The sequence below is a fragment of the Carassius carassius genome, chromosome 22 (genome assembly GCF_963082965.1).
Source record: "Carassius carassius chromosome 22, fCarCar2.1, whole genome shotgun sequence".
NCBI classification, from domain to species: Eukaryota; Metazoa; Chordata; class Actinopteri; order Cypriniformes; family Cyprinidae; genus Carassius; species Carassius carassius.
Genome location: NC_081776.1, coordinates 10005843 through 10019490, shown reverse-complemented (window position 1 = coordinate 10019490; position 13648 = coordinate 10005843). Strand labels below are relative to the sequence as shown.

Sequence of the window (13648 nt, the reverse complement as noted above, 5' to 3'; positions counted from 1 at the left end):
CAAGCTGTTTATTATTTTACAATAATTTGATATCTGCACATTAATGTTTTGGAGAGTTGTTGGAGCCACAGCCTTATGGTTAGTAAATATGCTACTGGTCCTTTGAGCCATGGTATTCGAGTGGAAGATGTAGTTGTATATGTAGTCCTGATCCCATATTTCCCCTCTTCTCTCCATATAGTTTAGAGCTTCTGCGTGTGATTGCTTTATGGGAAGGATTTTGATTCATCTTTTGGCTATTATTTGAACCCATTAAGGAGTCGAGGGGTCATAATTTTGTGTTTTGATTTACAAGACCACCTTTACAAGACCAACATTTCCTCATGCATGTTTTTTTTCCTCTGCTCACATCTATATTTTCTACCACTTTAAATGTAATTGCTAGTAAATGATACCTGCTATAGTGTTTTGAAGTGGTTCTTTGCTAGACTTTTCTATCAGAGAACATTATCCCCCACTGCTCAGATTACACACACTACTATATTTCCAACCATTCTCTTCCATACATGTGAACACAGCTGCAGCAGGACCGTTCTCATGCAGAATGGAGAGTGTACAGAACTCTTTATTACTCCTCTATGCCTCTGAGTGTGCTAATACTCCTCCCCTAGTGCGTCTATGCTTTCTGTTTCAATGGCTAATCATTACTGTGGAGTCCATACCCTTCACTCTGTATAACTTCTTAATGCCCACTTCAACAGCTAGGCAGTGATTTTCACATCTAGTGTGAACCTCAGCTAGCTTAGCATACCACTACTAACTTGATCTACAGCTAAAAATACTGTTTATATACAAGACTCTGTTGCGCATTGATGTTCAAACTTTTATCATTTGTACTGCTCAACACTACAGACTACAGAGTCAAAAGTTACATATTTTACTTGAGTATAATAAGCAAACTGTTGTTTTTTGTCCCTTGTTTGTTGTGCAGCCATTAGCAATTCCTTCTAATTGGCCCTGTGGTCCAACACTACTAAGACATTGCAGGCATGACTGTGAGCTCAGCCACTCCTTCAGCTGTGTCAGCAGGTGGACTGCACTGGAAAGATGGAAGAAAATTGGCAAAGCATGCAAATTGCATACTGAGAGGAAAGTCAATTAGAGGGCCAGAGGTCCGGCTGTGAGGTGGGGCACAGGCAGAGAAATTGTGCCCATCCTAACTGTTAGCTCCTGGGGCAAATGCATTATCCCATTGAGAATGGCGTCCATTCATGCCAACTGTGCGAGCCCCTAGAGTGCCCTTTTCCACCTGTCTTTCTCTTTCTAATTACTCATGTGCTTTTAAAATGACAGGAAAACTGTCATATGGTTTTAATAATTTTTGTCTTCCTTTCTCCGTCTCTGAGAATCTTTTGTGGAGGATACAGTGAATTGTGGTATGCAGTTTCATTGCTGTCGAAGCTAATGCTAATATCTTTAATGCTAACATTTTTTCTGTTCTTTCTGTCTGTGCAGGTACAGAATGTCCCCAACTTCATGAGAAGCCTAAATACTGATACAGAGCACACGTAACAAGTAGTGGACAGAGACACTTTTCCCATAAGGCAACGGGGCAATGGCTTCCCACAACAGGAAATGGAACGGTCTAAATTTTTCTTGCTGCATCATTGTCCTTCTGGTTTCCCTCGTGGCTACGAGGCCACAACAGCCTTCAGCGGCATCCAGAGTACATAAGGAATACAGCACATTCCAGGTGGAAAACCCTGAATGGACCTTTAACCATCTTGCGGTGGACCACAGAAATGGGAATGTGTACCTTGGGGCCGTGAACCGCATTTACAAACTCTCACCTGAGTTGGATGTACAGGTGTCACATCAGACCGGTCCAGATGAGGATAACCGGAACTGCTACCCACCACGTATAGTGCAGCCTTGTAGCGAACCACTCGCGTTAACCAACAATGTCAATAAGATGCTGCTTATGGACTACCGTGAGAATCGGCTGTTAGCTTGTGGGAGCTTGTACCAGGGTATTTGCAAACTCCTTCGTCTGGACGATCTCTTTAAGCTTGGAGAGCCCTTCCATAAAAAAGAGCACTACCTCTCTGGCGTCAATGAGAGTGGCTCCGTTTTTGGGGTCATTGTGTCTTACGGTGATGCTTCACCTGATAAGCTGTTCGTGGCCACAGCTGTCGATGGAAGACCGGAGTACTTCCCGACGATATCTAGTCGTAAGCTCACCCATAACTCTGAGGAGGATGGGATGTTCGCCTACGTCTTCCATGATGAATTTGTTGCCTCCATGATTAAAATCCCATCGGATACATTCACGGTGGTACCAGACTTTGACATCTATTACATATATGGGTTTAGCAGTGGAAATTTTGTGTATTTTCTCACATTACAACCTGAAATGGGAGGAGGCCCAACTACTGGGTCGTCCGCAGCTGGGCGTGAACAGGTGTACACTTCCAAACTAGTGCGACTTTGCAAGGATGACACTGCGTTTAATTCATACGTTGAGGTTCCTCTTGGTTGTGTTAAGGGTGGGGTTGAGTATCGCCTCCTGCAGGCGGCCTACCGGTCTAAGGCAGGTATCATTCTGGCACGTTCGCTGGGCATAGGACCGGATGATGACATTCTTTATGCTGTGTTCTCTAAAGGACAGAAAAGGAGGCCCAAGGAGTCATCTCAGGAGTCAGCTCTATGCGTGTTCACTCTGAAAAAAATTAATGAAAGAATTAAAGACCGGCTGCAGTCATGCTATAAAGGAGAGGGAACTCTGGATCTTGCCTGGCTCAAAGTTAAAGACATCTCATGCAGTAGCGCAGTGAGTACATTCAGCACACCCCTGCTTACCTGCCATTAGCAGAAAAATTAAAAATTAAATAACTATAATAACACTCTCTGACTGACGATGATTGATGTGAACACCGCTATTACATTCAGAGCTAGTCATCAAATTCTATACAAACTGAAGTTTTTTTTTTTTTTTTTATAAACGAGACCATTCAAGTTTTTACCAAAGCTAGAGCTAATTTTGGTCTGATAAAGGCACATGTATGAGGTAGTGCCCAGCAATACAATACCACTTTTGATCAATTACCACTGACTGTGTTAACAATTCTTTTGACACCACAGGACAAGGTATTGAAATAAAGTGACATTTTTAATGGTTCCCTGGAAACGGACTGTTTTGAAAGCATAAATCTTGTATTTTAAACTTTAGATGTTTGGGTTAAATGAATTGGAGAATTTGTCTTTCCAATTTCAGTCTGAATTGTGATACCAATATTTAAAGAAGGATAATGATATTTTATCTTGCACTAGATCTGATATCTGTATAATGGTTTTTTGAAAATAACTTTTTTTTTTTTGGACCCATTTTTCTACTTTGTGTTTATCTTTAATTAATTCTCACAGCAGTGATTACATAATTGCTTATATTTTGGTTACCAACTTATGGCCGGTTCCAAGTAAAATAACTAATTTGATCCAGTAGTTTTTTCCTCTGTTCCACAAAATAAGGTTAAAATGTTTGTCACTTGTATAAAACATCTCTTCTTAGCTAGAATTCTCAGTGAGGGTTCAGTTTTTCTAGACCCTTTTGATAAAACGCATCCCAGCTGTAAAAATGTGAAACCGCCTTACTCAAAGAATCAAACTATTATTATAATAACACTTTATTGAATTCCAGCTAGGGAGTAAAAAATTTTTTACCTCCCATACCGCTCCGCACCAGACCCAACAAATTCTTGCTCTTTTCAGAAACATCAGTGCTGGTTGAATTGAGTCAGGTCAGCCACTACAGCAATAAAATGAGCTGTTCAGGCATTTATAAGAAAGATTCCATGGTAATAACACAAACTATTCCTTTGAAGTACCTTGGAGTAGCAGGTAAATACCATATGAACACTATGGTATGTCATCATATGATTTTACCATTACTGTTCCATGTACTGCCTCTGTATCTTTTTTTAAGTTGGTAAATGAGGTAACATGAGGGTTTCTGCATAAAGGGTGCAATTTTTGTCAAGTTTTTCCTGATGTGGAGAGGATATGTGTGTGAACTGAGGTGGAAGTGAAAATGACAAACACACACTTGTAGGCACTCACACACAAGAATAAATGTGAAACAGACTGTGAGAGATTGCTGTCGTGATAAGTGTACGGCTAGTGAGGAAGGAAGGGAGTTATGTTGAGGAATGGTGCCATTTTTGCATGCGCTGCAGTATGGCCACTGCAGCATAAATTAAAGAGAGAGCGTCACAGTGAGGAGAGAGATGGATAGCCTGCATCTCCTCCTCCGGTAACTATGGCTACTAGCTCCTCATTTAAAAGCCAGGCAACTGTTTGATTGGGGAAGGAAAAAAAACAAGTGAGCTCAAACACATATCTGTGACTGATAAATGCTTTGTTGCTGTTTAAATTATCTTCTCCGGGAGCTGTTAGATCTCACACACAAATATAAACACAGAAATACACAAACACATGAATACACAGGCTTAATAAAGACAACATAAAATTAACATTTCTCCTGTTTACTTTAATAAACATCCATGATCTGTTATTCTGAAGAACACAGTATTTCATCAAAATTGGGGATACACAGTATATTGTTTTTTGTTGTTGTATTTTTTTAAATATATTTTAATTTATCTATTGATATTTGATCAAAATCCTATTTATTACAATTTTTATCAAATCTTAAATTAATTTTTTGGTTGTGAATTTATAATGTGATGTCCAAATTCACTCATGGAATTTATTTTTAATTTCTTTGTTTATTATCAATTTATTTAGACCAAAATGTATAATATTTATATTGACAAATTAAAATGGTTATGTTAAATGTCATGCCTGATAACCAATAATATTATTCAGACCAATGTTTTATATTTATAACATAATATATTTATTTGTAATACTTTTTGATATTTATGCAGTTGTGTATTTGTTTTTATAATGTGTAATAGTTATAATATTTATGCTTAAAATGCTCTGACTTGCTCCACGTAATGAGCTGTCATGTCTGGAGAAACCAAGACTATGGTTGAGGAGCAAAATAACCTTCAATTATAATGTAACAGTTTCCATTTTTTTTTGTGGTACAATTACATCCTGATGGATAAAACTGAGCCTCATCCTATATTTGCTTGCCACAGAATATTCTGTGCCATCTGAAAACATGGTACATTATGAAAGTTGAATGCATTGGGAATGCTGTTTCATTTTGTGTTTCACAGTGAGCAGACTACATTAGGTTTGAAGCAGCTTCCAAACACCCACAGGCAGAAGGAACAAGGGCACGATTGCGCTGACTCACCTATGAATAAAAGGACACGCTCCTAGACTGATACATTCAGACACCCATGTGTTTCTGTAAAACACCCACAAATATATTTGAAAGTGTCCCAGGGCAAAAAAGAATGACAAATCTTTCAGGCTGTTCTGTGACTGAAATTAAATGATCTTGGGCTGTGGAATTCCTGGATCTGTGCTCAATGGGACTTTGTTGACAAGATAAAAAGTGGGGAATGACAGGAGTGAGAAAATGGCACTTGAACCTGCTATCTTAGTGGGGGAGATGGATGTTTTGCTAATAACACTCGGATGATTTTACAAGAATTGCAGTTGTTGGTCTTAGATGGGTTTGTGTTTTCAATAATGCATGAAAAACTCACTGCTGCCGAGTTCGAATATTGCTGGAATATTACACGTCATAATTTACTGAGGGCACCGAACATATACAAGCTTCTCAACACAAACCCAAGAAGCAAGAAAGAAAGAAAAATGAAAAATACCTGGTAGCGACTCAGTAGCTTTTTGGCTTTCCTGATATGAAAGTCTAATTAAGTAAGCAGGGAAGCGCAGAGATCAAGCAAGCCCTACTTCATGAATGTGAAGATAACATTCTCTCAATATTCAGCCCTCTGCAAACATTATGACATGATAGTAATGCAGGTCCTGTGAAGATATGAAAGTGATGTATATCTTAATATCCTCTCTGTGCCCTCTGCAAACGATAAGGATATTATGCTGTGAAAATCATAGCATAATGTAAGCCTGGCTCATATGAGATATATCTCTAGTTCTGCCCAAAATTCAGATCTTTACTAGCAGTCATCGTGATGTATCATGTGCAGACAGATGACAGAAGAAAAGCTTTTATATTTTAGATGTATTTCATAAATAATATAGAAAAATATATGAACTATGATGTAATGTTGCTGAAACCCAACAATAAGAATATTTGGCATGAATTGCATAACCATTTGAATGCTTTAATGGTGTTTCATGTGGTTTTTAAATGTGCTAGAGGGATGTCTGTGATGTGATGCATCGGATGTTTAAGATAGCATGTCAAGTTTACACAAAACTGTAAAACACATCCTGAAGACACCTTTATTCTGTCTGTCTTAAACTTAAGATTTGTCCTCCGTAAGCAGCTTTTTCTGTCTCTCTTTTTTGATTTACATTGATGGCTTATGTCACATTACCATATTTTTACTCTAGAAATAACTAAGGTTACCATGGTAAATGTAGTGTGTGTATGTGTCAGAAATGTATTTGCAGAGGCAGCAGCAGTACTCTGTACTCTGCCAGCTCTTTCAAGCTGTTTGTTGTTCTCCTCTCTCATGGTGTGTGTTTTCCCAATTAATATACCGATGAGCAGCCCTACTGCTCATTAGGGCAGTCCGACTGCATGAAGGGGCACTGTTAATGTCAAACATGACACATACACAGACACACACTCACAAAAGAAAGGGTGTGCATTTCACCATGTGAGACAGAGTAGCCAACTTCATCAGTTCATTAAAACAGACTTAGACATAATCTTTTTAGATGGCGATAATGAAGTCATCTCTCACACACATACACAGAGGTGTGCATGTCACACACACAGTGGTCATTCTGTCACCCTCATTAAGAAGAGATTGTGCTCCTTTGAAATATGAACCATTACATGTGATCTGAGCTCTTAATTATGTTTAATGCCCATATGCAAAGGTGCCTCCTTTGCCCCCCCCCCCCCCTAATTTTTCTACTTATTTACGTAATATTTATTATTATTAATATATATATATATATAACATGAGAATATATACCCCACCCCAACGTTTGAAAAAATATATAATTTGCCCAATACATTTGCATTCATGAGATTTGAAGACAGGCCCATGTTCTCTTAATCCCAAATCCAGGGTTCGATAAGTCATGCTCACAGCTTTACTCCCACAGGGTTACAACTGGCAGCTGTGTGCTGCTATTTAAAGATCAGACACACCAAAGGGGAATCCGAATGCAGAGGCAGAGATCTGTAGCTCACTCAAGACTATTGTAGCTTTGGTTCCCTTTACATGTGCCTTTTGGGCCCAGACAGATGAGTGTTTAAACCTGGACAACAAAAGGCATTTTAATCTATTTTTTATTTAGTTTTTTTTTAAATGTATGGGGTTTATTGTTATTATTATTTTTTTCTTGAGTCTGGCACAGTAAATTCACCCTTCTTGTCTCCTAGAGTGGTGTATTGAGGCAACCAAGGGTGACACACAGTGATAGGAATATATTTATATATTTTTTGTTAATTTTATGCATTTTTCTCAACCTCAGCTTGCTTATGGAGACATTGCGATCAGAGAGATAAGAACATTTTAAATTAAAATTGGTCTCATTATTATTAGTAATTAAGTAATTAAAATCTGTATATAGGCTGTTCCCTTACAGCTGTCAGTCTCTCTGCATGCTCATTACATATTGCCAAATAATTAGCGCTTTTCACCCTCCTAGACAGATCAGTTTTTTAAAAATATCATACTATGGAAGTGGCTGTCAGTTCTCGTTAGTTTTTAACTGCTAGACAATCTTATTTTTTTTCCATTAAAGGTGCACTTTGTTATTACTGTGTTTATCTTGCAGTTTTTTTGGGCTTATAATGACATGCAGTGTTATGCAAAAGCAAATGTTTTCAGATAATGCTGCCATTCTAAAAATGTACTGTTCACAATCTGCATGATAGAAAATTTTGCATAAGGGATAAACCTTATCCTTTGCAGATTTCACATTATGTTTAAATTTTATGCAAATTCACTCCGTTGGCCAACAGCAAGCTGCTTGGTTTTTTCTTTTTTTTAATTTATTTTCATTTGTGAAACGTAGGTAAAAATAATGAGTGCACCTGTAAATTCAACAACATGCTAGTTTATCAGTCTGAAATAGTTTTTTCCTCCTGAGAGCTTTTTATTTTTCATGAACATGGCTCCAGTTCCTCGCCAAGTTCCTCTCTTGTGATGCTTTCTGGGAGAACCACTTTATTGGATGGTGTGACATGGTTTTAATCAGTCACTTGCACCGTGTAGTGCATTTCCATTCATTAAAGTCGATCTCTAGGTTTATTGGCCCCAGTAATTACATCTCCCATTTGAAGTACTGCAGCAAAGGTCATAATCCATCATAAGATCATTATCTCCTAATCCGAATAAACTCAATTTACATGTAAGTGTGAAAAGGTTATGTGCTCCAGAACTTGTTGGATATTTTTTGAGCAGTATGCTAATTTTGCCATCTTTTCTTCATTCATTGGAGCCATTCTAAACTTTATGTAGTTTTACACATGCATGTAAAGCCATCTTGACATATGGGAATGCGTACACAAGCACAGCTACAAACACTTTCAAGTGGCGAGCTGGATTGCCTTAGTGTTGCTTAGGAAGGTTGAGATCTCGGAAAACACTATGTGCAGCATAAACCTGCCTTCAACATTCATAAATGCATGAATTTTTCACATCCATATTCTTATCTTTAAGTGCTAACATTTCAAATCCAAGGGGTTTCATTAATCCACAAAGAATGATGTATGCAGTGACATCATTGACTGCTGCTGAATGCGTTTTTGTCATTGAGCTTTTTTTGTCAATTGAGCATTTACTGTACCCCCAGTAGGTCTTGTAGAAGATTTTTTTAATATCACAACTCGCCTGCTTTTTAGATATCATCACAGATCTGTGAAAATCCTGTCCTGTGGCTGCATTTAGATGTTGGACTCAACTGTATTTACGCTAACATAGTGCTATAAGATGAGATTTCGGGGTTTGATTTTTGTATCTTTTAACTCTCATTTTGATGTCTTTTGACAATTTCTTTGAAGCTTGCAGATTCAGCTGGGAGTAGTGATAGTGCCCAGAAAAGGCCAATGTTTGATCAAATAATACAGACAAAGTGCTTTCAAATGGAGGTCTTTTCTATGGAAGCGGAAGCTTGCAGAATCTCTTTCGTACCGAAAGGGTTCACAGTCATTAAGTCATTAGGTGTCATTACTTGCAGATAGTTATGCGATATTCATCACTCATATCTTTTCATTTTTTCTTAGCAGAGTTCTCTGGTACAGTCAGCACTGGGTAGAGGCCACAGCAGGATGGAAACAGATAATGAGGCCTTTAATTCAAAAGAGCGGTGTGGAAAAAGGATGGCATGGGAGTGTAGGGATGGGTGATAACAGTGTAATCAGACTTAAGCCGTTAAAATATTATAATCGACTGAAATAAACCGAAATTTTGGGACATCTCAAAACATCTCGAGGGCCCAGCCCAAAAAAACGACATGTCTATGAATTTTTTTTTTTTTAGTGGTAGTGCTTTAGCTGTTAGTCCATTTTTATGATTAAAAATAAGAAAAAAATAAAATTATCAACTTCATTTGTTTTGGCTTTTTAATAAAAGATTATAATGTACAGTATGAAAATGGATATTCATTTTGTGATTTGCTAAAGATTACATTTAACTTTTTTTAAATACTTTATAACTGTTTTTAGGAGAAATGAGCATGCAAAAATGTATTATCCCATATTTACTGATAAACAAAAAAAATCTATATGCTGTATTAAGCAATACATCATGTCTTCCTATTTGTCAAGTTAATAGTCCAAGTTTAAAATGTATCTCAACCCATGCTCCATTCTCTTGTGCTCTGTCAGGCTCAGGGGTGGGCAACTCTGCTCCTCAAGGTCCACTGTCCTGCAGAGCTTAACTCCAACCCTTAAAAAAAACACCTGAACAAGCTATTCATGGTCTTACTAGAAAGTTACAGGCAGGTGAGCTAAACTCTGAAACAAAGTAGACCTTGAAGACCAGAACTGGCCACCCCTGTGTTTTAAACATAAGCCATTTCTATGTGTCCTAAGAAACATGTTGGACCAAATGAACCCGAAATCAGCCTAATTATAAAACCGTTTAGTGAAGTAGTTGACCGGCAACCCAACAAATAGTGGAATTTGAAAATATGAGGTTTTGTGCATCCCTAATAGAGTGCCATTATGCTGTTCTCCTGAATGGTTCATCTCTGTGGACAGTCAGCATGATTGTCTATCAGTCATTCAACCCTGATAGAAACCATTAAGTCAGAGCGAGTGGAGAATGCTCCCAATCAAACGCATAACAGACACACCAAAAACAATCTCTTAAATGCTGCAGGATTGTACAAGCACATGGATTGGCGTGCTCCGAGCTGATTGAGTGTTGATATAATTACGTCGAAAATAGAGCTGAGATTTGTGGGAAATAATGTCCTTGTTGCTAACAACAATCCCTGCGTGAGATGTTACTTGAGCATGAAAAGGAAAGACTCTGAAAGGGTAATTATATGACTGTGCAGAATTAGCTCTTGAAGAGTCGATTCATCATCTGAATGATGTACACTCGCAGCACTGATCAGGGTTTATTTGCATAAACTGCATTTTAATCAAACTGCGATCTGTTAATAGCGCATTAAAATGTTTTGCGCCCTCTCAGTGAACAGACTAAAAAGTGTGTAGTTCGTGCCCCAGAGTCCCTTTTACTTCTTGTGCCAGATGCTCTTCAAGGTTAGTCTTCTATGTGCTCCTACTGGACAAAAAGACTTGAGGAAAAAAGCTTCTTGAAAAAAAAAAAAATCCTTGGATTTCACTTGTTGTCTTACTATCCATGGACACAGAGATGCTGGCAGAAGGAAAGAGAGCTGCCTTTGTGTTGCAGGACGTAGCCAGGCAGCGATCCCCGTTCTCTGGAACCAGTTAAAATGAAAAGACGGCGCCTGTGCTGATCCAGAAGCTTTTAGTTGCATTCGTCAAATCATTTCCTCCTCTTCCTGCCCCCCCCCCTCCCTCTCCTGTACACCTTCAGAAGTGCAGCGTGAAATTGGCAATAATGCGGCAGCTTGTCTGCTGCTCCGTGCTGTGCACTTATGAAAGCATAAAAGGCGGAGAAACGGAGAGTGCAAAGAAGTAAAGGAGGGTGGCAGGGATGGCGCCCTCTCTCGTGCATGGGGCGTTGAGAGATGTTATTTATGTCAGGTTGACAGACAGGAAGCCTATTTCATTAGATTGCAACACATAGGGTCTGACTGGCATGTTGTTCACCTTGCCAGAAATATCTTGGCATATGCCAATGAGAAGACGTCGAAACACATGCTCCCTTCCCCAATCTGTGTCACAGGCATATGCGCCCTGCCACGCGAAGGCCTGGGCTTTCTGATAAAATATCCGCAGTGCCAAAAGGCATTAGTCTGTGTCACAACTATGACTGTCATTGTGTTTATTCTTAGCACAGTTTTCTTTTTCAGTCTTAACCTCAAAGGTGGCAAGTCTTTGTAGCTGTTGCTACCACTGTGCTGCGTAGGGGCTTTACACATTTTGACCCGTGTAAGCAGGATGAAGGGTGCTGGAGGCTGTGATTGCGGTCGAGTTATTTTTATTTGCATGTGTAAGCAGGTGTGCACATAGAAGCAGGTTGCTGCTGCCTCAACATCCCGCAATGATTCATGGCGCTCAATATGGACAAGAGACATCTGCAGAAAGACTAACACTGCAGAAAACAGATCTTTCTTGTAGCTGCGGCTTTCTAACAAGAGCCATGCACTAGAAATGAGCAACATTACTCTGGGCTGGCATTGGCGAGCCGAGCAGCACGCAGACTTTGGCTGACAGTAGAACATTTCTAAAGGTCAGACAACTGTGGAGAGCGAGGGGAAAAATATATACAATGCTGAACATTTCCCTGTTCTCTCCCCCTCTCTACTCTCTCCTTCATTTCTTTATTTATTCTTCATTCCAGCTTGTATTGAGTGAACTGAGAATTGAGTGCGGTGCTCGCTATCGATTTGGAACGATCACGCATAAACCGCCATTTTAGAGAGACAGCCCCTGTCTTCCATTTGCTTAATGAAGGGTCTTGTATCTTCTGACCACTGGCAAATAGACATTTGCTATATTGCATGTAAAGACCCATCCGGTCACTTGATTGATCGCATCTCTCAGTGGTTTGTCCAATCTGCTGCTCCGCCACAGTTCTGTCCCTTGGCCTTCATTGAATTTTCAAACAACATTAGCTGGGAGCCATTGTTATTAAGATAAATGCCACTTCAGATATAACTGAACTCCCATCAAGGGAGTATGTACATTATATCAGTACATGCACAAAGAGTTTGTGAGTGATAATGTACATCCAGATGCTTCCTCTTACAACCTGGGAATCTCTCAGGATTGCCCTTTGCCTACTTCATCACTGGGGACTGTGCTGTGGGTTGATGCCTGAGGGCAAAGCACAGCTCAAGCTGTCTTGTATTTCATGATCCAGTTGAGAGTATATGCCATTAAAATCTGAAATATTAATAAAAGCGGCTTGAGACACCTGTTAGGCTGCTTAACAATGGACAGTTATGGCTCACGCTTTCAGAATGAAATTAGACCTTTTAAAGTGCCTGACATCATCATGTATGTCAAACTACTATAGATGACACACAAACACTGGAGGTTTTCATAGTATCTTTTTTTTCTACCCTAGCAGATATTTTGCCTATTATGCCATATATGAAATTTATGTGTACTGATGATAAAATTTTTCATTTAATATTTTTACTTGGTCTCGCATTATGCATTATGCATAATCTGTGTAAGGTCTGTCTTTTAAACATTTTCCCCCTTAATTTTTCATAATGTGTTGCTGATTTTTCTTTCAGGAGCAAGTTATTCCGTTTTAATAGTTGTTGGGAGTTTTTTTTTTTCTCAGAATAAAATGCGTAATTGTTAGTGAACCATTAGAAGGAATGTGTGTTCAAGTAAAAAAAAATATTATTATTATTTATTATTATTATTTTATTCTGAAAGATAAAGATTTTAAATGAATCAATAATATTAATCAAAAAAATCTGTTTAAATTAACATTCAAACTTTTTTCTGAGCAGGCCTTATCAGAGCCTGAGGAGACACCCGTGAATGAATTAAAGTATGCTGTGAGCGTATCATATTTGGCAGCGCTTGAGAAGTGTTATGGTTTCATGCCCTCAATGAGTCAAAGCCCTGGGCATCATTAATCATGCTTTCGAATTTGTTTGACATTTTATCCTGAGGTCTGTGCAGCTGTTTCAATGGGTGCTGTTGTTTCCAAAGCTCTTGTAGCAGACTGAAATATGGAAGCATTACCAAATTATTATTTCTTTATCAGAAGCTGTAAATCACTCCGTTCTGGCTGACACTGGCAACTTTCACACTGTCGCACTGCATCACCTGAAATGCCATATTTAAAAGATGTTTTTTAAGATGCTTTTCCACCTGAAATGATAAATGCTCTTGGTCTTAAATCAGATAAACCTCACAACCCCATTTTATATATGACTGGCTGGAATAGTTACAATGATGTATTTGCTGTGAAAATGCCTTGCAAATGGTCTGGTAATG

General features: G+C 38.7%; 1 protein-coding gene across 1 annotated transcript in view; it reads left to right on the top strand.

Moving 5' to 3' along the window:
- The window catches only part of LOC132098906 (plexin-A4-like), a 224646-nt gene that overhangs the window by 28362 nt on the left and 182636 nt on the right, over window positions 1-13648 (top strand). Inside the window, exon 2 of the mRNA XM_059505180.1 lies at window positions 1456-2770. Within this exon, the coding sequence (XP_059361163.1) occupies window positions 1556-2770 (1215 nt within the window). The 5' untranslated portion in view covers window positions 1456-1555. The remainder of the gene's footprint in view (window positions 1-1455; window positions 2771-13648) is intronic.